This window comes from Artemia sp. Qi Xiang Cuo, chromosome 18 (assembly GCF_049724085.1).
Source record: "Artemia sp. Qi Xiang Cuo chromosome 18, ASM4972408v1, whole genome shotgun sequence".
Classification (NCBI taxonomy): domain Eukaryota; kingdom Metazoa; phylum Arthropoda; class Branchiopoda; order Anostraca; family Artemiidae; genus Artemia; species Artemia sp. Qi Xiang Cuo.
In genome coordinates, this window is record NC_142811.1 from 22,986,205 (window position 1) to 23,013,290 (window position 27,086).

General features: G+C 33.3%; 1 protein-coding gene across 1 annotated transcript in view; it reads right to left on the reverse strand.

Annotated features, from left to right (window-relative positions):
• Positions 1 to 27,086, reverse strand: part of LOC148941335 (putative G protein-coupled receptor B0563.6) — a 230,050-nt gene that overhangs the window by 66,577 nt on the left and 136,387 nt on the right. Inside the window, exon 4 of the mRNA XM_089104099.1 lies at positions 18,258 to 18,418. Coding sequence (XP_088960225.1) covers positions 18,258 to 18,418 — 161 coding nt within the window. The remainder of the gene's footprint in view (positions 1 to 18,257; positions 18,419 to 27,086) is intronic.

The following is a 27,086-nucleotide window of genomic DNA, read 5'->3' on the forward strand; positions in this document are numbered from 1 at the left end:
TTATAATGATTTAGACTGTAATTGCGATGGTTTTATGGTGTTACTTTAGTCTAACGTTAAGGACTATACTTAACGTGCCACAGCTCAGCCATATAGAATGGAAAATTACGTACGGAGTGTCAAAGGCACTTTACTCGGCCGAGGTAAAGTTTACTCTGGCCACCTCTGCTAGTCTGCTCTCCAATTTTATCTTTGAGTAACTGTGTCTGACTGACAGGGGAGCGAAAACAAACATTTTCTCTTCTATGTTGGTGTCTAGGATGTCTTAAGGTTGATTTCGGTTTTTATCGGCAGTGATGAATTAAAAACTCGTCGGCTAAACAGATAATCCAGGTTGAGACTGCTATTACACGTTCATTGTTGGGACATCCAAGTTTCTTCTAAGCGCGTCTTCTTCTTCTTCTAGGCCGAAACTGCTATTACTTGTTCTTTTGTTGGGACATCCACGCTTCTTCTTCATATTCAAATAATCTGCTGTTCCTTTCTTTCCTTTTCAGTTTAAGTCAATACCGTGTTCAAAATAGATAGTTTTCTTCAGTTAAATGCCAATAAGGTACTTAATCAACCGAATTTCCTGAAGTTTCTTTACGCTTGAGGACTCTGTCGACAGGACAGGGGATTTTGTCCCTACAAATTGAATCCATGCCAACAGTAAAACAGTTTGATTTGTCTCTGTCAACAGTTTTCAACTTTTGAACTGGGTTCTCTTGTTTGTCATTAAAGAAACGCCTCATTTGTCTAAAAAAACAGGAGAAAAAAGGAAAATGGGAATAGAGCAATATTTGGACTGGTGCTTGTAATATCTACGCCCTACACCTCTAGTTGTTCATTCATTAACGCATTGCAGAATCGGTTTTTTGCAAAGTATAATCACTTACGGAACCGTAGGTGATTATACTTTGTTTTTTGTTAGTTTCTTTCTGCTTAGTGTGAGATAAGACAAAGAGAAGTGACATAATGGATGGAAAATATATAATTAGGGCTATATATTTGCACATTAGTGTGATGATTTATCATTTTTCTTTTCTTTTTGTTATTTTCACGTTGTGATATTTATTTTCTGAGATTGTAGTTCGTAAGTGTGTGACTTGAAAAAGGCTAATTACCTGTTTCGGCGGAGAGCCGAGATGTGAGCTAGTTTTGTTTTGAATTAATGTTTTCGTATAAAATTGGCAAACGGTCTAACCATTTCATATGAAAACATTCTTGAACTTTTCTGAATTTTAAAGAATAAACACCTCTGTTTGAAAATCTTTGCACTTTGTGAATTTAGATAGCGGTAAGGGTTCCTGATTGAGACCAATTTTAGGACTTGGGTTATAATTATTGTTTGCTGTGGTAAAAGTTGCCACATTTGGTGGCAGGATAAGATCCCTGAATTTGGAGAGGCGTTGAACGGTGAATCTGGAATAGGGACAAAGTGTCTACTATTCCCGCAAGTGATCCCGTTTGAAGAGCTCCTGAGGTAATGATAACTAGTTTAGTCACGCTAGCGACATTTTGTTGTTTTGCACAATTTTAGTTTTCGGTTAAGACTTTTGAGAAAAGTCTAAACCTAATTCATTAATTCACGTTACCGATATTTTCCTGTTTTTAGAACTGCATTTTTCCCTTTAGGCTTTTGAGAAAAGTCTAAACTTGATTAAGTAATTCACGTTACGACAATTTTGCTGTTTTTATAGCACTTCAGTTCTCCTTTTAGACTTTTGAGAAAGTCTATACTTTCCAGTTGATTATATCTTGAAACCCGCCAACCAAACTTTCTCGTTTTCCTAATTGTCGACAAATTGGAGTGACATTTTGCCGGTAATTGAGGCGGTAAAGAAAGACAATATTTTCGTAAAACCTCGAGAGATTATAGGATTTTTTTTTTTTTAGTATGAGGAAAAAACCTTTTTGTAACCTAAAGTGGGTAAGTCGTATTCCCGAGAATCCTACCGATTCTGTGAGACAGACTAGATCCAGTTCACTGGGTCGAGTTCACGTGAAATTACCCGACACTCTAAACGACAAGTATTGCCAGAACTTTCAGCAAGTATTCAGGTATTAGGTAATAAGAATCTGATTACAATGGACGCAGCACAGTTTAACCAGCCCTAACAACAAGCTTGGCGGGTCAACCTGCGGCAAATCAGCAGCAGCATACAGCAGCACAAGCCACAATTAGGCCCAAGCTAATAAATCTGACAGATATTGATGACATAGACTCATTTTTAAGTATGTTTGAGAGTACTGAGAAGGCAAGTGGCTGGTCTAGGGAACAATAAGCTACACAGTTGTATCCAGTTCTATCCGGTCCCGCATTGGAGACGATGTCAGGTTTACCGACGGATTCATTTGCTGATTATGCTGCGGTTAAGACAGCCATTATTGAGAAGTATTCTGTCACAAATGAAACGTACCGTATACGCTTCCGAAGTGGAAAAAAAAGAAGGAAAGGAGTCCTACGGAGAATTCGGAAGGAAGCTGGTAACCAACTTTAATAGATGGCTCAATCTAACAGCGCTGAGAGCGCAAGCAGAGAACCTGGCGGCAACAAGCACCCGGCCAGCCAGAGTGGTTGTGCCACTGAAGGAGGTAGAAGACATTTTTGAGCTTTTACAGGTGGAACAGTTTACAGAGTCAGTACCGTATCACCTGCGGGTAGTCCTTCGGGAGAAGCAGTTTAAAACTCTTAAGGAAGCTGTTTCTTTTGCGGAAGCTAGTGCCACAGTTCGTAAAACAACGAAAAATTGTTTGAAGACGGGTGGTGATAACGGAAACAAGCATCCGAGAAAGGAGGGAAGGAAACAGAGGAATTTTGACGGCAACCGTAAGGGAGGGAAGAGCAGTCATCAAGTGAGAGCTGAGCCCAAGGAAAAAAAATACGATCACCGCTGAGCCAATGGTATTACTTTTAGCCAATCCGGTAATTAGCCAATATTTTCTTTTCTCGGTTCAAATAAAAAAGAATTGCTCTCACGCTAACAGGACAAAAAAAAACCCTGAGCCAACCCCTGAGCCAATACGATCACCCCTGGAAAAAAAAAAAAAAAACACGCATCCGTGTTCTTTCTTCTGACAAAAAAAATCCACATTTTTGTGGATAGGAACTTGAAAATTCCGCATTAGGGTTTTCTGATACGCTGAAACCGACGGTGTGATTTTCATTAAGGTTCTATGACTTTTTGGGGGTGTTTTCCGCTTTTTTCGAAAATGAGGCAAATTTCTCAGGCGCATAACTTTTGCTGGGTAAAACTAAACTTAATGAAACTTATATATTTTAAATCAGCATAAAAACCTGATTCTATTGATGTATCTATGAGTATCACCATTCCGGTTTTTAGAGTTTCGGTTACTATTGACCTGGGTCGCTCCTTACTTACAGTTCATTACCACGAACTGTTTGATAAGGAAAATAAACCATGAACCGATCACATATATGACCAATGTATAGCGACGCTTGAGAAATATGAGAATTATAATGAATGTCTTCCATCAATTCTACGAAAAGTCAAGAGAGATTATTTTAATAGAAAATTGATGAAAGTGGAGAGAACTCTCGGAAAATATGGAAGGTTATTAACTCCAAGCTGTACCCCTGCAGCCCTCTCCCTGAGGTTCCATCGTAATTATCTGTTAATGGGGAAACTATAGCGGAACTAGAAAACGTTGAAAACACATTCGGGACAGTTTTGCGGTTGGCAAAAAAATAGCAGACTCTGTTGGAAAGCCCAGCTAGGGTTTTAAAGATTACCTTGGTCCGGCATGCTTCAAGTCAATGGCACTCTTACCTGTCTCTCCATCTGAAATCCTGTTAATCATACGAAATCTGCGAGGCGATTCGGCAGTAGTATGTTACCTTATACTTTGCGGAGACATATAGCAATTGCCATGCTATTTGCTTGCAGGTATAGGACCATGCTATTTGCTTGCAGGTATAGCAATTGCCATGCTATTTGCTTGCAGGTATAGCAATTCCCATGCTATTTGCTTGCCTGTATAGCAATTTCAACATTATTCTGGACCTTGCATAACGTGTTATGAAGGACAAGTTTTTCTGACACAATTTACAGACCAGATTTCTACTTCATACATTTTTTGATAACTTGATAGGTGATTTGAATAAAAGGAATTCAAATATTTTGTCTATGAAATAGAAGCTAACTCAATTTGCAAAAAGGTATTCCATTTGCACAACTCTGATCTGATTGAATTGTCCCCGACATTGAGATTTAATCACTGCTAAGCCTATTGTTATTGCGAGAGAGTTACCCAATTTACAGCTTAGTGTTAACTGACAGACTTCCAAATACGAACATTTTGAAAAGCAGACAAAAAATTGGACATTATAATCAGAATTATTTGATTAACATTTAAAAAGGGGTAATGAAATATATGATCTGTATAATACACAAGTGATGTTTGATAAGTATTGTCAATTTAAAATAGGATCTAACGTCCCCTTCGTCCCCCCCATTTCTGAGGGCAGGGAGGGGAGGAGTCAATTTCGGAGGTCCGAAGGAGTGTTTAACTCGGGTAATTTGTTATATATTTGAAATATGCCTAAGGACGAATAGGAAATGAATTTTTTTCTTTACATGGTGTTCACTCAATTGAAAACGAGGACTTCTGTTAAATAAATAATTCTTATATTTTTTCCGTTAAATTGAAAGTGAGGATTTCTGTTAAATAAATAATTGTTATACCTTTTAAAATAGCTTTACGGGGTTTGAGGGACTCTGTCGTTTTATTACGGGTGATTTTTTATTTACATAGTGTTCGTTCAATAATCGAGGATTTCTGTTAAATAAATAATTCTTATATTTTTTCCGTTCAATTGAAAGAGAGGATTTCTGTTAAATAAATAATTGTTATACCTTTTAAAATAGCTTTACGGGGTTTGAGGGGCTAGGTCGTTTTATTCCGTGTGATTTTTTATTTACATGGTGTTCGTTCAAAAAGCGAGGATTTATGTTAAATAAATAATTCTTATATTTTTTCCGTTCAATTGAAAACGAGGATTTCTGTTAAATAAATAATTGTTATACCTTTTAAAATAGCTTTACGGGGTTTGAGGGGCTCTGTCGTTTTATTCCGTGTGATTTTTGTTTTACATGGTGTTCGTTCAAAAAGCGAGGATTTCTGTTAAATAAATAATTCTTATATTTTTTTCCGTTCAATTGAAAGCGAGGATTTCTGTTAAATAAATAATTGTTATACCTTTTAAAATAGATTTACCGGGTTTGAGGGACTCTGTCGTTCTATTCGGTGTGATTTTTTCTTTACATGGTGTTCGTTCAAAAAGCGAGGTTTTCTGTTAAATAAATAATTCTTAAATTTTTTCCGTCCAATTGAAAGCGAGGATTTATGTTAAATAAATAATTGTTATACCTTTTAAAATAGCTTGACGGGGTTTGAGGGGCTCTGTAGTTTTATTACGTGTGTTTTTTTCTTTACAAGGTGGTCGTTCAAAAAGCGAGGATTTCTTTTAAATAAATAATTCTTATATTTTTTCCGTTCAATTGGAAGCGAGGATTTCTGTTAAATAAATAATTTTTATACCTTTTAAAATAGCTTTACGGTGTTTGAGGGGCTCTTTCGTTTTTTTCCGTGTGATTTTTTCTTTAAATTGTGTTAGTTTAAAAATCGAGGATTTTTTATAAATAAATAATTCTTATATTTTTTCCGTTCAATTGGAAGCAAGGAATTCTGTTAAATAAATAATTGTTATAACTTTTAAAATAGATTTATGAGGTTTTAGAGAGGCTATCATTTTATTCCTCTCGTTATTTTCATTACCAAGTGTTAGTTTAAAAATCGAGGATATCTGTTAAAAAAATAATTATTATATTTTTTCAGTTCAATTGAAAGCGAGGATTTCTGTTAAATAAATAATTGTTATACCCTTTAAAATAGCTTTACGGGGTTTGAGGGACTCTGTCGTTTTATTCCGTGTGATTTTTTCTTTACATGGTGTTCGTTCAAAAAGCGAGGATTTATGTTAAATAAAAAATTCTTATATTTTTTCCGTTCAAGTGAAAGCGAGGATTTCTGTTAAATAAATAATTTTTATACCGTTTAAAATAGCTTTACGGAGTTTGAGGGACTCTGTTGTTTTATTCCGTGTGATTTTTTCTTTACATGGTGTTCGTTCAAAAAGCGAGGTTTTCTGTTAAATAAATAATTGTTATACCTTTTAAAATAGCTTTAAGGGGTTTGAGGGAATCTGTTGTTTTATTCAGTGTGATTTTTTCTTTACATTGTGTTCGTTCAAAAAGCGAGGATTTCTGTTAAATAAATAATTGTTATACCTTTTAAAATAGCTTTACAGGGTTTGAGGGGCTCTGTCGTTTTATTCCGTGTGATTTTTTCTTTACATGGTGGTCGTTCAAACAGCGAGGATTTCTGTTAAATAAATAATTCTTATATTTTTTCCGTTCAATTGAAAGCGAGGATTTCTGTTAAATAAATAATTGTTATACCTTTTAAAATAGCTTTACGGGGTTTGAGGGGCTCTGTCGTTTTATTCCGTGTGATTTTTTCTTTACATGGTGTTCGTTCAAAAAGCGAGGATTTCTGTTAAATAAATAATTCTTATACGTTCTTCGCACAGTGGATACCTAAGGACATACCTGATCGTGATAAATCCATAAGACATGGTTAAAAAAAACTATTCTATATCATGAGACCATCGTTTGTGGATGTTTAAGAGTGAACTCTAAGTACTATTTTTTATGTAAATATGTGGTGTTGTATTTTTGTTTCTCAAAAAAATATGTTAATACGTTTAGGCAATAAATATCTTTAAGCTTAACCCGTTCTTATTCTTTAGAATAGTTCTATTCTTTTCATTAAATTGTGAAGAAATTGTAAGTAACAATCGCTTTCTTGAATTCGCTTCCTGGACACAATACAGATATTTAATTCGAGAAATCATGATAAAATCGCAAGTAAGTAATACAGTCTTTATTGTTTTCACCTATTGGATACACAATACTGAAAGTTCATTCAAGAAATTATGAAGAAATTGTAAATAGGTGGTATACTCATTCTTAAAGTCATCTGTTGCATACACAATGTAAAATTTCATTTAAGAATTTATCAAAAATTGTAAGTAAGTAGAAAATTCTTTCTTTAATTTACCTCCTCGATAATTAAAAAAAAGACATTTATTTCAAGAGTTTATGACGAAATTCTAAGTAAGCAACAAACTCCTTCTTGAAGTTACCTCTTGGATACGCAATGCAGAAATTTCATTTAAGAAATTATCAAAAATTGTAAGTAAGTAGCAAATTCTTTCAAAAATATGTTAATACGTTTAAGCAATACATATCTTCAAGCTTAACCCGTCTTTATTCTTTAGAATAGTTTTATTCATTTCATTAAATTATGAAGAAATTGTAAGTAAGTAACAATAGCTTTCTTGAATTCGCTTCCTGCACACAATACAGATATTTAATTCAAGAAATCATAATAAAATCGTAAGTAAATAATAAAATCTTTATTGTTTTCACCTATTGGATACACAATGCTGAAATTTCATTCAAGAAATTATGAAGGAATTGTAAATAGGTAACACACTCATTCTTGAGGTCACCTCTTGTATACACAATGCAGAAATTTCATTTAAGAAATTATCAAATATGGTAAGTAAGTAGCAAATTCTTTCTTGAATTCGCCTCCTGGATAAATAAAAAAGACATTTCATTCAAGAAATTATGAAAAAATTCTAAGTAAGCAACAAACTCTTTCTTGAAGTTACCTCATGGATACACAATGCAGAAATTTCATTTAAGAAATTATCAAAAATTGTAAGTAAGTAGCAAATTCTTTCTTGAAATCACCTCCTAAAGAAAAAAGACAGTTCATTCAAGAAATTATGAAAAAATTGTAAAAATTGTATTCGTGAGGTAACTTCAAGAAAGAGTTTGTTGCTTACTTAGAATTTCGTCATAATTTCTTGAATGAAATGTCTTTTTTTTTATTTATCCAGGAGGCGAATTCAAGAAAGAATTTGCTACTTACTTACAATTTTTGATAATTTTTTTAATGAAATTTCTGCATTGTGTATACAAGAGGTGACTTCAAGAATGAGTGTGTTACCTATTTACAATTCCTTCATAATTTCTTGAATGAAATTTCAGTATTATGTATCCAATAGGTGAAAACAATAAAGACTTTATTACTTACTTGCGATTTTATCATGATTTCTCGAATTAAATATCTGTATTGTGTCCAGGAAGCGAATTCAAGAAAGCGATTGTTACTTACAATTTCTTCACAATTTAATGAAAAGAATAGAACTATTCTAAAGAATAAAGACGGGTTAAGCTTAAAGATATTTATTGCCTAAACGTATTAACATATTTTTTTGAGAAAAAAAAACAACACCACATATTTACATAAAAAATAGTACTTAGAGTTCACTCTTAAACATCCACAAATGATGGTCTCATGATATAGAATAGTTTTTTTTAACCATGTCTTATGGATTTATCACGATCAGGTATGTCCTTAGGTATCCACTGTGCGAAGAACGTATAAGAATTATTTATTTAACAGAAATCCTCGCTTTTTGAACGAACACCATGTAAAGAAAAAATCACACGGAATAAAATGACAGAGCCCCTCAAACCCCGTAAAGCTATTTTAAAAGGTATAACATTTATTTATTTAACATAAATCATCGCTTTCAATTTAACGTAAAAAATATAATATTTATTTTTTTAACAGAATTCCTGGTTTTTTGAACGAACACCATTTAAAGAAAAAATAACACGGAATAAAACGACAGAGCCCCTGAAACCCCGTAAAGCTATTTTAAAAGGTATAAAAATTATTTATTTAACAGAAATCCTCGCTTTCAATTGAACGTAAAAAATATAAGAATTATTTATTTAACAGAAATCCTCGCTTTTTGAACGAACACTATGTAAAGAAAAAATGACACGGAATAAAACGACAGAGTCCCTCAAACCCCGTCAAGCTATTTTAAAAGGTATAACAATTATTGATTTAACAGAAATCCTCGCTTTTTGAACGAACACCATGTAAAGAAAAAATCACACTGAATAAAACAACAGAGTCCCTCAAACCCCTTAAAGCTATTTTAAGAGTTATAACAATTAATTATTTAACAGAAACCCTCGCTTTTCGAACGAACATCAAGTAAAGGAAAAATCGCACGGAATAAAACCATAGAGTCCGTCAAACTCCGTAAAGCTATTTTAAACTGTATATTAATTATTTATTTAACAGAAATCCTCGTTTTCATTTGAACGGAAAAATATAAGAATTATTTATTTAACAGAAATCCTCGCTTTTTTAACGAACATCATGTAATGAAAAAATCACAGGGAATAAAACGACAGAGCCCCTAAAACCCTGTAAAGCTATTTTAAAAGGTATAACAATTATTTATTTAACATAATTCATTGCTTTCAATTGAACGGAAAAAATATAAGAATTATTTATTTAACAGAAATCATCGATTTTTGAACGAACACCATGTAAAAAATAAATCACACGGAATAAAACAACAGAGTCCCTCAAACCCCGTAAAGCTATTTTAAAAGGTATAACAATTATATATTTAAAAGAAATCCTCTCTTTAAATTGAAAGGAAAAAAAAATAAGAATTATTCATTTAACAGAAATCCTCGCTTTTTGAACGAACGCCAGGTAAAGAAAAAATCACACGGAATACAACGACAGAGTCCCTCAAACCCCGTAAAGCTATTTTAAAAGGTATAACAATTATTTATTTAACAGAAATCCTCGATTTCAATTGAACTTAAAAAATATAAGACATATTTATTTAACAGAAATCCTCACTTTTTGAACGAACACCAGGTAAAGAAAAAATCACACGGAATAAAACGACAGAGCCCCTCAAACCCCGTAAAGCTATTTTAAAAGGTATAACAATTATTTATTTAACAGAAATCTTCGCTTTCAATTGATCGGAAAAAATATAAGAATTATTTATTTAACATAAATCCTTGATTTTTGAACGACCACCGTTTAATTAAAAACACACACGTAATAAAATGAATGAGCCCCTGAAACCCCGTAAAGCTATTTTAAAAGGTATAAAAATTATTTATTTTACATAAATCCTCACTTTCAATTGGACGGAAAAAATATAAGAATTATTTATTTAACAGAAATCCTCGCTTTTTGAACTAACACTATATAAAGAAAAAATCACACGTAATAAAACGACAGAGACCCTCAAACCCCGTAAAGCTATTTTAAAAGGTATAACAATTATTTATTTAACAGAAATCCTCGCTTTCAATTGAACGGAAAAAATATAAGAATTATTTATTTAACAGAAATCCTCGCTTTTTGAACGAACACCAGGTAAAGAAAAAATCACATGGAATGAAACGACAGAGCCCCTCAAACCCCGTAAAGCTATTTTAAAAGGTATAACAATTATTTATTTAACAGAAATCCTCGCTTTCAATTGAACGGAAAAAATATAAGAATTATTTATTTAACAGAAATCCTTGCTTTTTGAACGAACACCATGTAAAGAAAAAATCACACGGAATAAAACGACAGAGCCCCTCAAACCCCGTAAAGCTATTTTAAAAGGTATAACAATTATTTATTTAACAGAAATCTTCGCTTTCAATTGAACGGAAAAAATATAAGAATTATTTATTTAACAGAAATCCTCGCTTTTTGAACGACCACCATGTAAAGAAAAAATCACACGGAATAAAAAGACATCCATCAACAGTGAGAAAAACCATGAAAAAACTTCCATAGTGAGAAAAACCATGAAAAACATCCTCAGTGAGAAAAACCATTAACAAACATTAAAGTGAGAAAAAACATGAAAAAACCATCAAAGTGAGTAAAACCATGAAAACATACATAACTTGTTATTGACATCCAAGAAACATCCATCAAAGTGACAAAAACCATGAAAAAACATCCTCAGTGAGTAAAACCATAAAAACATACATAAATTGATGTTGACATCCAAGAAACATCCATCAAAGTGAGAAAAACCATGAAAAAACATCCTCAGTGAGAAAAACCAAAAAACATACATAAATTGCTGTTGGCATCCAGGAAACACCCAGAAATTGTTGTTGACATTCAAGAAAACAACCATCAAAGTGAGAAAAACCATCAAAAAACATCCTCAGTGAGAAAAACCATTAAAAAACATTCTCAGTGAGAAAAACCATGAGAAAACATCCTCAGTGAGAAAAACCATAGAAACATACATAAATTGCTGTTCACATCCAAAAAACATCCATCAATTGTTGTTGATATCCAAGAAACATCCATCAAAGTGAGTAAAATTATGTTTTTTCATCCTCAGTGAGAAAAACCATAAAAAATACATAAATTGCTGTTGACATCCAAGAAACATCCATCAATTGTTTTTGACATCCAAAAAACATCCATCAAAGTGAGAAAAAACATGCTTTTTCATCCTCAGTGAGAAAAACCATTAAAAACATACATAAATTGCTGTTGACATCCAAGAAACATCCATCAATTGTTGTTGACATCCAAGAAACATCCATCAAAGTGAGAAAAACCAGGTTTTTTCATCCTCAGTGAGAAAAACCATAAAACATGCATAAATTATGTCCCTTCAGGAACTCATGATAGGTTCCTACTATCTATCTTTTCATCAATCACATCTGAATCAAGCACATGTTACCTGTTCTGTTGACACGTTACATGACACGAATGAGGATCAGGACTTGGACATAAATAACGAATTTACTCTGTAAATCTATCCTCGCATCAAATACATTTGAATCAAGCACACGCTACCTGTTCTGTTTACAAGTTACATGAAATGAATGAGGATCAGGACTTGGACGTAAATAACGAATTTACTCTGTAAATCTATCTTCGCATGAAACAAATCTGAATCAAGCACACGTTACCTGTTTTGTTGACACTTTACATGAAACGAATGAGGATCAGGACTTTGACGTAAATAACAAATTTACTCTGTAAATATATCTTCGCATGAAACACATCTGAATCAAGCACACGTTACCTGTTCTGTTGACACGTTACATGAAACGAATGAAGATCAGGACTTTGACGTAAATAACGAATTTACTCTGTAAATTTATCTTCGCATCAAACACATCTGAATCAAGCACACGTTACCTGTTCTGTTTACAAGTTACATGAAACGAACGAGGATCAGGACTTTGACGTAAATAATGAATTTACTCTGTAAACCTATCTTCGCATGAAACAAATCTGAATCGAGCACACGTTACCTGTTCTGCTCACAAGTTACATGAACCGAATGAGGATCAGGACTTTGACGTAAAAAACTAATTTACTCTGTAAATCTATCTTCGCATGAAACACATCTAAATCAAGCACACGTTACCTGTTCTGTTGACACGTTACATGAAACGAATGAGGATCAAGACTTGGACGTAAATAACGAATTTACTCTATATATCTATCTCTAAAATTAAAAAAATTGTTGTTTGGTTTCAATTGTTAGATTCTCGTTTGGTACCAATTACTATTATGTAAGTTTTTTAGATTAAACAAAATATTCAAACTGTTGTGAGACTTCCTTTGGTTAGGACTTAGTTCATCAAATGGTGCTCACAACATAATAACGATTTGTATGCTTTTCATGCAAAGTCAGTAATTGTACAAAAATGGTTTATTTTCAACTGTAAAGTTTCTGTGTTCACTTCTCTGTGAATTGTCTACTTCTCTGTAAAGTGTGACTTCTTCTCTTTGGAGTCTTATGGTAGCGTTGGCCTATTATCTGGGTTCTACCGGTGGAGGATGTCTAGAGTCTCTAACCATCAAATAGTTTATGTTTAGAGCATAAAATGTTTATTCATACATATAATACAGTGGATGTACATATGGCGAGGACAGATACAGAATTCGAACTGACTCAAATAATCTAAGTTGGTAACTTATATTCAGCACAATGTGCAGATACACATCCGGGCATTTGACAGAACTGTTCAACCTTAATCTGTCAACTTCCAGGAATTACAGCAAATATTAAGAATTAATTTGGTTATCAAGGAAATGGGATTTTAACTAGGAAATGAACCTTTTGACATATACTTAGAATTTTAATTATTGGTTTTAACCAAGAAAACCTATTTCCAAAGTTTACAGATTTTCCCCGGGGTTTTCAAAATCTTTAGAAAAAAAACGATTTTCTATCCTCAAACAATGGTAAAAATAACAAAAACATAAAATAAAATACTGCCACTAAAAATTAATCAACAAGACACAAGAAAATATTTTTCCGATGGGCATTGTCATTTCAGTATATATTGTCATACTAAGTTCGCATAAAATTCGCACAGCTACACCTAATATAAAAATTTGCACATCGTCAAAATATCTTTTAAAAGAACTTAAATTTGAACAGAACACTTAAACAAAAATAATAATCTTCGACAGAAACACAATGTGATTTTCTTTTGCTTTTCTGTTACCAAAGCTTTAATGCATTTGTTTTCAAATTATTCGGTTCCCTTACTATTTATAAGATATCAAAAGGAAGTAAATACATCATTTGAGAAAAGTTGTCACACAGCTTTCGCCTGTCATTTTTATCTTTCTATATTTCCTATTTCAAAGACAGAATTTCTCCTGTCCAGTTAATCAGCATAAAAACTAGCTACATCCTCATTTTGACATAAATTCCCAACACAATTTGTACTGCAATAACATACTAATCTCTGCAATCATCTTACTCTACTTATCTCTATAATTGTTTAAATACTCTCTATAACAAGCTATCCTCAAACTATGTCCCCTTCTCGAAAAACTGGTTGTTCTACAGCGTTTTTATTATATTGTACTCTTTGAGATTTTCCGTTTTCCTATCATGAGCCAGTTTTATTGCCGAATCTACTGGGACACTTGGCAAGACTAATTTAGCTGTTCTAGGGTACCCTTTGTCCTTGCCAACGCCTCCTAGCGGATAACAATAAAGAACACCTTCCTTCAGAAACAGGTTGTCAAAAATTTTCAACAGCCAAGACACAAAATTATTATCTGTCATTCCTCATGGTACGGAACTCTTTCCCGCCTTGTTGACGTCTGGCACGGAACTCTTTTCCGCCCTGTCGACTATTTTTCTCTCTGGCACGGAACTCTTTTCCGCCCTGTCGACTTCTGGCACGGAACTCTTTTCCGCCCTGTTGACTTCTGGCACGCTCTTTTTCGCCCTGTCGACTATTTTCCTCTCTGGCACGGAACTCTTTTCCGCCCTGTCGACTTCTGGCACGCTCTTTTTCGCCCTGTCGACTATTTTCCATGGTACAAAACCTGCAGTATTTTTGAGGTTCGGTGATCCACCGCCTACCTCTCTCTTCGCCCATGGGAGCTCAGACCTTCCTTTCCCAGGATCCTCTGAACCCGTTAACCGCTCAGACCTTCCTTTCCCAGGATCCTCTGAACCCGTTAACCGCTAGTCCATCGGTCGACTGTCGTCCGCCCCTTCACCAGCCTCATCTCACTCGACACAACGCCTCATTACGTTGGTTCCTAATAATAAATTTCTCGTCTCTCTTGATAATACACCTTTCAGTTCAGTGCCTTATAAAAAATTGTCAGTTTCTCGTCATAATTTTTTTTTGTCCTAAAATTTCTGCTTAAATTACTAATATGACCCCTACATCCTGCACTAAAAAAATCTACCTATCCCCCTGGTCACGTTTTACGTCAGGCCAGTTCTGACGGAGTCCTTCATTCTGTCCTGTCCAACGAAATTCAGCATCTACGGTTGCTGAAAAAAATTCCTGCTTTTCTTCACCAATTGTATTTTTCAATAGCTTCAAAACGCTGCGCTATCTTATACGCTTCAGAGAGAGAATTATAATCATCCTGGTGTTCTAATAATTATCTCTTAATATTTAGTCTCGAGCCTTCAATAAAACGATCCAGGCCTATACTATCAGAAAAATCTACTAATTCGCCATATACAAATCGATATGATTTTATGGTAAGCTCCACCCTCTTATAAAACTTATACACTGTTTCATTGGATGATTGTCTCAATTCAGCTAAATCTTTGAATTTTTTTCCTGCTGTCTTTCCTTGTAAATATGCCTGCGTCATTTCCTTTTCAAGTTCCTCTAAATTTATAATATTGGAGGAATATCTATCCTCAAAAAAATTAAGTAATGGCCCTGTTACTTTAAACGGTACTGCATCTATCACTTGCGAGTCTGACCAGCCTAGCAATGTTTTTACCCTTCTCAATTGGCCAAAAAAAAGGTTTTTATAAATTTTGCATTTTCAAGAACTGGAATATTTCCCAGGGGATCCATTACTGACCCAATTACTCTTTGATTCAAATTCTCCTTGTTGCTCTTATCCTCAATAGGTTTGTCTGTTATATCATCCTCAGAATTATCATATTTACACTACTTCTTACCGTGGCATTTTCTTTGGCTATTAAATTACCCACAGTAGTCAAAAATTTTACGATTGAAGTGGGATTATAATCCCAACTTGAAGAATCAAAATTCAAATGGATATTTAAACCTTTACTTCTTATTTCTTTGAAAAAGGATGAAGCAATATCTTTGTCAAATTCAGGATCTGAAGGATCTAAAATTGGAATTGCGCTCATTTTAAACGAGAGAAAAAAATATTAGTAAAACAAATTAATTAAGTCAACGCTGTAAAAACAAGGAAAAATCGTTATTCAACACTCCTAACAGATTTCCTACTCGCGTGCGAACTTAACGTGCATGACTTACTTTCGTAAATTGTCCTTCGACGTTCTTCACTTTTTATCAAAAACTGGAATCTGGAGCGGGAACCTTAAATTGGAGCGGGAACCTGGAACTGAAGCTGGAACTGAACTGGAACCTGGAACTGAACTGGAACTGAACTAGATCTGAACTGGAACCTGGAACTGAAGCTGGAACGATGACACTGTAGGTGACGGGCATCAAAAGACTATGTTAACTGCAATCCTCTCCGGCAAAAACCGCTGCACCACTTTGTAAAGTCTCTGTGTTCACCTCTCTGTGAATTGTCTACTTCTCTGTAAAGTGTGACTTCTTCTCTTTGGGGCCTTATGGTAGCGTTGGCCTATTATCTGGGTTCTACCGGTGGAGGATGTCTAGAGTCTCTAACCATCACATAGTTTATGTTTAGAGCATAAAATGTTTATTTATACATATAATACAGTGGATGTACATATGGCGAGGACAGATACAGAATTTGAACTGACTCAAATAATCTAAATTGGTAACTTATATTCAGCACAATATGCAGATACACATCCGGGCATTTGACAGAACTGTTCCACCTTAATCAGTCATCTTCCGGGAATTAAAGCAAATATTCAGAATTAATTTAGTTATCAAGGAAATGGGATTTTAACTAGGAAATGAACCTTTTGACATATACTTACAATTTTAATTATTGGTTTTAACCTAGAAAAACCTATTTCCAAAGTTTACACAACAGTCCAGGAATAAACAAGACACTACTCAGGACAGATACGAAACTAGATTCAAACCACAGTTTACAGTATTATCCAGTAAGTTTATCGCAGATCATTTCTGGTCTTCATTCTCGGTACGAACAAAAAGCTCCTCCCACTTCTTTCTGCATTAGCGGGTTAGTCTATTTCCGTCAATCAATGAGAAATGGTTACAAAGTGCATTATTCGTAATAGCCGGTTTCCACTTGTTTCGTGTCCAAGAGAAATCTGACTTGTCTACCCGTGAAAAGATATAATGCCGCTTATGTTTCTATCTGCAAAAACGTTCTCCGGAGCACTCGCACCTTGGTCCGGGTTTTTATAATGGGTGAGATAGGGTATGATCATACTGCTAATTCTATAAACTGTGATTCAAACTAACAAACGTAGGCTCAGAATCTATACGGAAATAGATTTAGTCCAAGAACATCGAGAACATATAATTGACCTCTATGGTATGACGAATATAGTGCATAGTATGCAAACGGCCTCTGTTTTATTACAAGCTATGGGTCAATTGCTATTACGATATATGAGAATGTGGTCGTAAATATATCCAGGTTTATGTCCTTTGAACTTAACAAATATGTATCCCGCATGATATCTGACTAATAAAGAAATACACATTGATAATGAAGTTCATACTGTAATAACCATTCTTAATAATTTGCTCATTTTATTATTCACCCGGTATGCTCTCCGAAGAGTTTTTAAATTGTTCGCTAAAATCCGACGATTCTCTACTGACCAAAAGAGAAAAGACAACTTGATTTATTCTGTTAACGAACGACATTTATATATGCATTATTCTTTCGATAGAGACAATTGAAACGCAAACTGTCAACATAAATCCAAGTCGAACGCACTAACTCTCCATACTCTGTCAACAAAACTTGTTAATTGAACTATGCTATAGCTGTCATTAGGATGGTGCTAAATCGAGTGGGACTTAAATGAGAGGGTTAGTGAGAGTTATATCGATTATGAAAATCGTATCATTCGATGGGTGGTAGACTCTTGACTGCCAATCTCATTTTAAGCTTCCGGAATACTTGTGAATTTTTCAAGGTCACTCTAGAGTTGAGAAAAAGGTAAATCATAAGTGGATTTAACCAGCCTCTGATTTCAGAGTTCTTTTATTTATCAATAAATTTACAACAGAAATCATCTGCAACAAAATCTCCCCGTATGGTTCCAAATATTCTTAATAATCACCAATAAATTAACTTTTAGACTATCATTTAAAAAAAATTTATATGGTATATATATATATATATATATATATATATATATATATATATATATATATATATATATATATATATATATATATATAATATATATATATATATATATATATATATATATATATATATATATATATATATATATATATATATATACATTTAACTAGGTAAGACATTTTTTTAAAATAGAGAAATTACGAGAGACTTTTTTTATCGCTTGTACACACTTTGTATCTTTTGTGTGAAAAGATGAATCTTTCTTAATATTATTAACGTTTTTTAATTTTAGTTCGAGATGTTTGGTTGTCGTTTAGGAAAGGGCATAAATTGTACACTTTGCAGAAAAAAATAGGGAAGAGAGCATAGTTTGACAAAGATAGGCTTTCTAGAATCTGAAGAAGGGACTTAGACCTCTGAGTTGTTATTCATGCGCACAGGATTTAACCATCCATTGTGAATTTTTGATTTGAACAATTTTTGATCAAATAAATTAAAGTCTTAGGTGTTATCTTAAAAAATTGTTTAAAAGAAGTGCTTACCTAACACTTGGTGTGTCGCTATTAGGATCTTTCTTTAGAGGAGCTGTGTCTGTTGACACTGTATTGAGTCTTTTCGTCATTTTTCTTCTCTTTTCACAAGTCTCTCTGTAAGTTACTATAATGCAACAATTTAGATACGCAACCAATATCATCGGAGTAATCTAAAAAAAGGGGTGAGGATAATTGAAGTAGTGATTATATTCTTCTCTGCTTTATTAATATTTTTAACTCAACAAATGTTTTAATAATGCTTCCTTCTCAGCATTTCTAAGTTAATATTACTTGCTTTTTCCAATTTCTTAAGAAAAGCATAAAGTTAAGAACACTATCTCTCACTGCCATGGACTTAGAAGTGATTTGTTTATATTTGATTCTCCCCAAAATTATCAACCGTTAGGGGGAAAATGAGGAGCTAGTGTTTCGCCCAAAGAAATAAATGCTCAACGTCTGTTGATACTAGTCTTTCGTCAGTTTTCTTTTCTTGTTTTTGGCAAGTCTCTCTGTAAGTTACTATAACACAATGCTGAGACCAGGCCGACTGCTGCTTCTGTTCGTGATGCCACAGACCTGGCCAAAACGAAGTTCCTGAAAGGTACAAGAAGCAGTCAGGCTTGCGCAAGACCGTTCCGATTGGAGCCGAAAAGTCGCATGTCTCTCTACGTAGGGCCACTGGTAGGAGCCTTAAGCAAGTAAAGTATTGACAGGGGACAAATTCCCGAAAAGGATGTGCAAGTTTCAGGAAAATTTAGCCATCAACTTCAAAATATCATAGAAACCTAGAATAGCAGTTTCAAACCTATACCTGTAGTAAATTAAGGCTTTAGAGTTACAACCGTTCTTGGAAATAAAGGGTAAGTAAAGCACAACCCTCGTCAGAAATAAACAAAATCGTAAAAATAAAAGGTTTGAAAACAAAATATATATGGAAAGAGTTTGCCTTTTGTGCTAATTCGAAGCATGAAAAGTTCTTTAACGTTAAAGTTACTCATCAACAATTATACGCAAAATAAAATTTATATAATTGTGACACGGCAAAATGCCTTTGATAAGACCTTTTTTTTTACATAAACTGTCATTTTGGGATATAAACAGCCTCTTTTATCACAGTGCTTACCACTTTTTTTTACATAAACTGTCATTTTGGGATATAAACAGCCTCTTTTAGCACAATAACAGTTACTGAAAAACATTTCTTGACTAAATATTTCAATTCTACTTTGCTGAAACATAAGAAATGAGGCGTGACTGAAACGTTAATTTAAGTTTGCGAAACTCATCCTTCGAAGGAACGAACTGCCGTGTTTAACATAAAAAACCACAAATATATCTAAAAACAATTGAAGAAAGAAATAATAGAGTACTACCATGGGCGTAAGTAGAGTGCTAACTTATACTTTGCGGCCTTTACGTTCCATGGTAGCTTTCCAAGGCATAGTCTACAGCCAGCGGTTATTTGGCAGTGTATAATGTCCTCAAACAGGTTTTTTTCTGTTTTTGTTGTCAATTACACAATGAATGTAGGTCATGAGTTCACATACACATTCTTAAAACTACACGTGATTAAACACGTTATAAAACTACGTGCTATTTGCTTATGTCCTGTTGGTACCATTCCAAACGAGTGGGGATCCCCCGCCTGTTCTTAAACATTGCAAAAAAGATAACAGTATGAACGGGGGATTCCCCGCACAAATTTGTTTCAACTCCAAGTTTTTCAATCAGACTGGTTTTTTGAAAGCATAGTGTGTACATGTGTGTAGGCTTTGTTATGATTGACGTTTAAAAAGGGGTAATGAGATTTGCGAATTGGAATAAACATTTTTAACTAGAAATGGCTGAAAAGTGTTTTGGGGGAGATGAGGTGATTGTGTACTGTATAATACACATGTGATATTTGGATAGTTTTGTCAGTTTAATATAGTTTAACGTTGCCTTCGTTCCCCCATTACTGAGAGCAGGGGGAGGGTCAATTTTGGAGGGAAAACCAAAAATACTCAGAATCGAAAATAAATGGGATCTGCCTCAAGGGCAAGGCTCAGAGGCCCTTCGTTCCCCCATTTCTGAGGACGGAGGAGGGGGGGGGGTCAATTTTGGAGGGAAAACCAAAAATACTCAGAATCGAAAATAAATGGGATATGCCTCAAGGGGAAGGCTCAGAGACCCTACGTTCCCCCATTTCTGAGGGCAAGGGAGGGGGGGGTCAATTTTGGAGGGAAAACTAAAAATACTCAGAATCGAAAATAAATGGGATCTGCCTCAAGGGCAAGGCTCAGCGGCCCTTCGTGCCCCCATTTCTGAGGGCGGAGGAGGGGGGGGTCAATTTTGGAGGGAAAACCAAAAATACTCAGAATCGAAAATAAATGGGATCTGCCTCAAGGGGCAGGCTCAGAGGCCCTTCGTTCCCCCATTTCTGAGGACAAGGGAGGGGGGGGGGTCAATTTTGGAGGAAAAACCAAAAATACTCAGAATCGAAAATCAACGGGATCTGCCTCAAGGGGAAGGCTCATAGGCCCTTCGTTCCCCCATTTATGAGGGCAGGGGAGGGGGGGGATTAATTTTGGAGGGAAAACCAAAAATACTCAAAATTTAAAATAAATGGGATCTGACTCAAGGGGGAAGGCTCAGAGGCCCTGTTTATCCCCATTCGTTAGGGCCGGGGAGGGGGGGTCAAAATTTGGGGGACAACCAAAAATAAACATAATCGAAATTAAATGGGATCTGCATCAAGGGCAAAGCTCAGAGGCCCCTCCTTCCCCCATTTCTGAGGGCAGGGGAGGGGGGGGGGTAAATTTTGGATGGAAAGCCAAAAATACTAAGAATAAAAAATAAATGGGATCTGCCTCAAAGGCAAGGCTCAGAGGCCCCTCCTTCCCCCTCAGAAAAAGTTTTAACAAGAAATGTCTGAAAAGTATTTTTTTTTTGGGGGGGGGGGGTTGGGGATGGAGCGATGACAGATTGGATGTCTCAGACGAGTGATAGTGCTGTACTGTGGTACGAATTGCTTGTGAAAACCGAAATGAATTAGTTGAAAATAAAGTTTTAACAAGAAATGTCTGAAAAAATTTTTTTTTGGGGGGGGGGGTGGGGGCGATGACAGAGTGGATGTCTTAGACTAGTTATAGTGCTGTACTCTGGCATGAATTGCTTTCGAAAACCCGGATGAATTAGTTGAAAATAAAGTTTTAACAAGAAATGTCTGAAAAGTATTTTTTTTTGGGGGGGGGGGGGGGAGGGCAATGACAGAGTGGGTGTCTTAGACTAGTTATAGTGCTGTGGTACGAATTGATTGTGAAAAACCCAAATGAAATAGTTTAAAAAAAATTTTTAAAAAGAAATGTCTGAAAATTTTTTTTTTTGGGGGTGGGAGGCGATGACAGAGTGGATGTCTTAGACTAGTTATAGTTCTGTACTCTGGCATGAATTGCTTTCGAAAACCCGGATGAATTAGTTGAAATAAAGTTTTAACAATAAATTTCTGAAAATTATTTTTTTGGGGGTGGGAGCGATGACAGAGTGGATGTCTTAGACTAGTTATAGTGCTGTACTCTGGCATGAATTGCTTTCGAAAACCCGGATGAATTAGTTGAAAATAAAGTTAAATAAAGAAAATAAATAAAGAAAATAAATAAAATCGGAAGTCTTAAAATCACAACTCAAGGTCAGTAAATAATTCTTTTTTTTTTTTTTTTTTTTTTTTTTTTTTTGTTAAACACGTTTGGAACTTTTAAAGCGGAACTTTTAAAATCACAACAACTAAAGGTCAGTAAATAATTCCTTTGTTGTTTTTTTTGTTAAACACGAGCTATTGTAGAAAATAATTTCAAAGTACCAAGTCACATGATAGTTACGCTTTTGTAGAAAATAATTTCAAAGTACCAAGTCACATGATAGTTACGCTATTATAGAAAATAATTTCAAAGTACCAAATCACATTATAGTTACGCTATTGTAGAAAATAATTTCAAAGTACCAAGTCACATGATAGTTACGCTTTTGTAGAAAATAATTTCAAAGTACCAATTCACATTATAGTTATGCTATTGTAGAAAATGATTTCAAAGTACCAAGTCATATTATTGTTACGCTATTGTATAAAATAATTTCAAAGTACCAAGTCACATGATAGTTATGATTTTGTAGAAAATAATTTCAAAGTACCACGTCACATGATAGTTATGCTTTTGTAGAAAATAATTTCAAAGTACCACGTCAAATGATAGTTACGCTTTTGTAGAAAATAGTTTCAAAGTACCATGTCACATGATAGTTACGCTTTTGTAGAAAATAATTTCAAAGTACCAAGTCACATGATAGTTACGATATTTTAGAAAATAATTTAAAAGTACCATGTCACCTGATAGTTACGCTTTTGTAGAAATAATTTCAAAGTACCAAGTCACATTATAGTTACGTTTTTGTAGAAAATAATTTCAAAGTACCAAGTCACATGATAGTTACGCTTTTGTAGAAAATAATTTCAAAGTACCAAATCACATTATAGTTACGTTATTATAGAAAATAATTTCAAAGTACCAGGTCACATGATAGTTACGCTATTGTAGAAAATAATTTCAAAGTAACAAGTCACATGATAGTTACGCTTTTGTAGAAAATAATTTCAAAGTACCAAGTCACATGATAGTTACGCTATTATAGAAAATAATTCAAAGTACAAAGTCACATGATAGTTATGCTATTATAGAAAATAATTTCAAAGTACCAAGTCACATGATAGTTACGCTTTTGTAGAAAATAATTTCAAAGTACCAAGTCACATGATAGTTACGCTATTATAGAAAATAATTTCAAAGTACCAAGTCACATTATAGTTACGCTATTGTATAAAATAATTTCAAAGTAGCAAGTCACATGATAGTTACGCTTTTGTAGAAAATAATTTCAAAGTACCAAGTCACATTATAGTTATGCTATTGTAGAAAATGATTTCAAAGTACCAAGTCACATTATAGTTACGCTATTGTAGAAAATAATTTCAAACTACCAAGTCACATGATAGTTACGCTTTTGTAGAAAATAATTTCAAAGTACCAAGTCACATGATAGTTACGCTATAGAAAATAATTTCAAAGTACCAAGTCACATGATAGTTACGCTATTTTAGAAAATAATTTCAAAGTACCAAATCTCATTATAGTTACGCTATTGTAGAAAATAATTTCAAAGTACCAAGTCACATGATAGTTACGCTATTGTAGAAAATAATTTCAAAGTACCAAGTCACATTATAGTTATGCTATTGTAGAAAATTATTTCAAAGTACCAAGTCACATTATAGTTACGCTATTGTAGAAAATAATTTCAAACTACCAAGGAACATGATAGTTACGCTTTTGTAGAAAATAATTTCAAAGTACCAAGTCACATGATAGTTACGCTTTTGTAGAAAATAATTTCAAAGTACCACGTCACATGATAGTTACGCTTTTGAAGAAAATAGTTTCAAAGTACCATGTCACATGATAGTTACGCTTTTGTAGAAAATAATTTCAAAGTACCAAGTCACATGATAGTTACGCTATTGTAGAAAATAATTTCAAAGTACCATGTCACCTGATAGTTACGCTTTTGTATAAATAATTTCAAAGTACCAAGTCACATTATAGTTACGTTATTGTAGAAAATAATTTCAAAGTACCAAGTCACATGATAGTTACGCTATTGTAGAAAATAATTTCAAAGTACCAAATCACATTATAGTTACGTTATTATAGAAAATAATTTCAAAGTACCATGTCACATTATAGTGACTCTATTGCAGAAAATAATTTCAAACTTACATTTCACATGATATCTAATCTATTTTATAAAGTAATTTCAAAGTACCAAGTAACATGATATTTACGCTTTTATAGAAAATAATTTAAAAGTACCAAGTCACATGATAGTTATGCTATTATAGAAAATAATTTCAAAGTACCAAGTCACATGATAGTAAGGCTTTTGTAGAAAATAATTTCAAAGTACCAAGTCACATGATAGTTAAGCTATTATAGAAAATAATTTCAAAGTACCAAGTCACATGATAGTTATGCTATTATAGAAAATAATTTCAAAGTACCAATTCACATGATAGTTACGCTTTTGTAGAAAATAATTTCAAAGTACCAAGTCACATGATAGTTATGCTATTATAGAAAATAATTTCAAAGTACCAAGTCACATGATAGTTACACTTTCTTAGAAAATAATTTCAAAGTACCAAGTCACATGATAGTTACGCTTTTATAGAAAATAATTTCAAAGTACCAAATCACATGATAGTTACGCTATTATAGAAAATAATTTCAAAGTACCAAGTCACATTATAGTTACGTTATTGTAGAAAATAGTTTCAAAGTACCAAGTCACATGATAGTTAGGCTTTTGTAGAAAATAATTTCAAAGTACCAAGTCACATTATAGTTACACTATTGTAGAAAATAATTTCAAAGTACCAAGTCACATGATAGTTACGCTTTTGTAGAAAATAATTTCAAAGTACCAAGTCACATGATAGTGACACTTTTGTAGAAAATAATTTCAAAGTACCAAGTCACATGATAGTTACGCTTTTGTAGAAAATAACTTCAAAGTACCAAGTCACATGATAGTTACGCTTTCGTAGAAAATAATTTCAAAGTACCATGTCACATGATAGTTACGCTTTTGTAGAAAATAATTTCAAAGTACCAAGTCACATGATAGTTACGCTTTTGTAGAAAATAATTTCAAAGTAGCAAGTCACATGATAGTTACGCTTTTGTAGAAAATAATTTCGAAGTACCATGTCACATGATAGTTACGCTTTTGTAGAAAATAATTTCAAAGTACCAAGTCACATTATAGTTAGGTTATTGTAGAAAATAATTTCAAAGCACCAAGTCACATGATAGTTACACTTTTGTAGAAAATAATTTCAAAGTACCAAGTCACATGATAGTTACGCTTTTGTAGAAAATAACTTCAAAGTACCAAGTCACATGATAGTTACGCTTTCGTAGAAAATAATTTCAAAGTACCAAGTCACATGATAGTTACGCTTTTGTAGAAAATAATTTCAAAGTACCAAGTCATATGATAGTTACGCTATTATAGAAAATAATTTCAAAGTCAGGGTTACGTGCACGTAGCTCTGTCTAAATTTTTTTTTATAATTTCCTGAATTAAATTTCTTGGTACTTTGAAATTATTTTCTACACCATATTAACGATGATGTTAATTGGTAATTTTAAATTATTTTATATACGAGCTTAACTATCATGTGACTTGGTAATTTTAATTTATTTTATATAATAGAGTAACTATCATGTGACATGGTACTTTGAAATTATTTTCTACAAAAGTATAACTATCATGTGACTTGGTACTTTGAAATTATTTTCTACAATAGCATAACTATCATGTGACTTGGTCCTTTGAAATTATTTTCTATAATAGCGTAACTATCATGTGACTTGGTACTTTTGAAATTATTTTCTATAATAGCGTAACTATCATGTGACTTGGTACTTTTAAATTATTTTCTATAATAGTGTAACTATCATGTAACTTGGTACTTTGAAATGAATTTCTATAATAGCGTAACTATCAGTTGACTTGGTTCTTTGAAATTATTTTTTAATATAGCGTAACTATCATGTGACTTGGTACTTTGAAATTATTTTCTATAATAACGTAACTATCATGTGACTTGGTACTTTGAAATTATTTTCTAAAAGAGCGTAACTATCATGTGACTTAGTACTTTGAAATTATTTTCTATAATAGCGTAACTTTTCAGTGAGTTTGTATTTTGAAATTATTTTCTATAAGAACGTAAATAACCGGTTACTTGGTACTTTGAAATTATTTTCTATACTAGCATTAATATCATGTTAGTTGGTCATTTGAAATTTTTTTCTACATTAGCGTAAATATAATGTGACTTTGTCCTTTGAAATTATTATCTCTAATAGCGTAACTATCATGTGACTTGGTACTTTGAAACTATTTTCTACAAAAGCGTAACTATCATGTGACGTGGTACTTTGAAATTATTTTCTACAAAAGCGTAACTATCATGTGACTTGGTACTTTGAAATTATTTTCTAAAATAGCGTAACTATCATGTGACTTGGTACTTTGAAATTATTTTATACAAAAGCGTAACTATCATGTGACATGGTACTTTGAAACTATTTTCTAAAAAAGCGTAACTATCATGTGACGTGGTACTTTGAAATTATTTTCTACAAAAGCGTAACTATCATGTGACTTGGTACTTTGAAATTATTTTCTACGAAAGCGTAACTATCATGTGACTTGGTAGTTTGAAATTATTTTCTACAATAGCGTAACTATAATGTGACTTGGTACTTTGAAATCATTTTCTACAATAGTGCAACTATAATGTGACTTGGTACTTTGAAATTATTTTCTACAAAAGCGTAACTATCATGTGACTTGGTACTTTAAAATTATTTTCTCCAATAGCGTAACTATAATGTGATTTGGTACTTTAAAATTATTTTCTATAATAGCGTAACTATCATGTGACTTGGTACTTTGAAATTATTTTCTACAAAAGTGTAACTATCATGTGACTTGGTACTTTGAAATTATTTTCTATAATATCGTAACTATCATGTGACTTGGTACTTTGAAATTATTTTCTACAAGAGCGTAACTATCATGTGATTTGGTACTTTGAAATTATTTTCTAAAATAGCGAAACTATCATGTGACATGGTACTTTGAAATTATATTCTACAATAGTTTAACTATCATGCGAGTTGGTACTTTGAAATTATTTTCTATAATAGCGTATCTATCATGTGACCTGGTACTTTG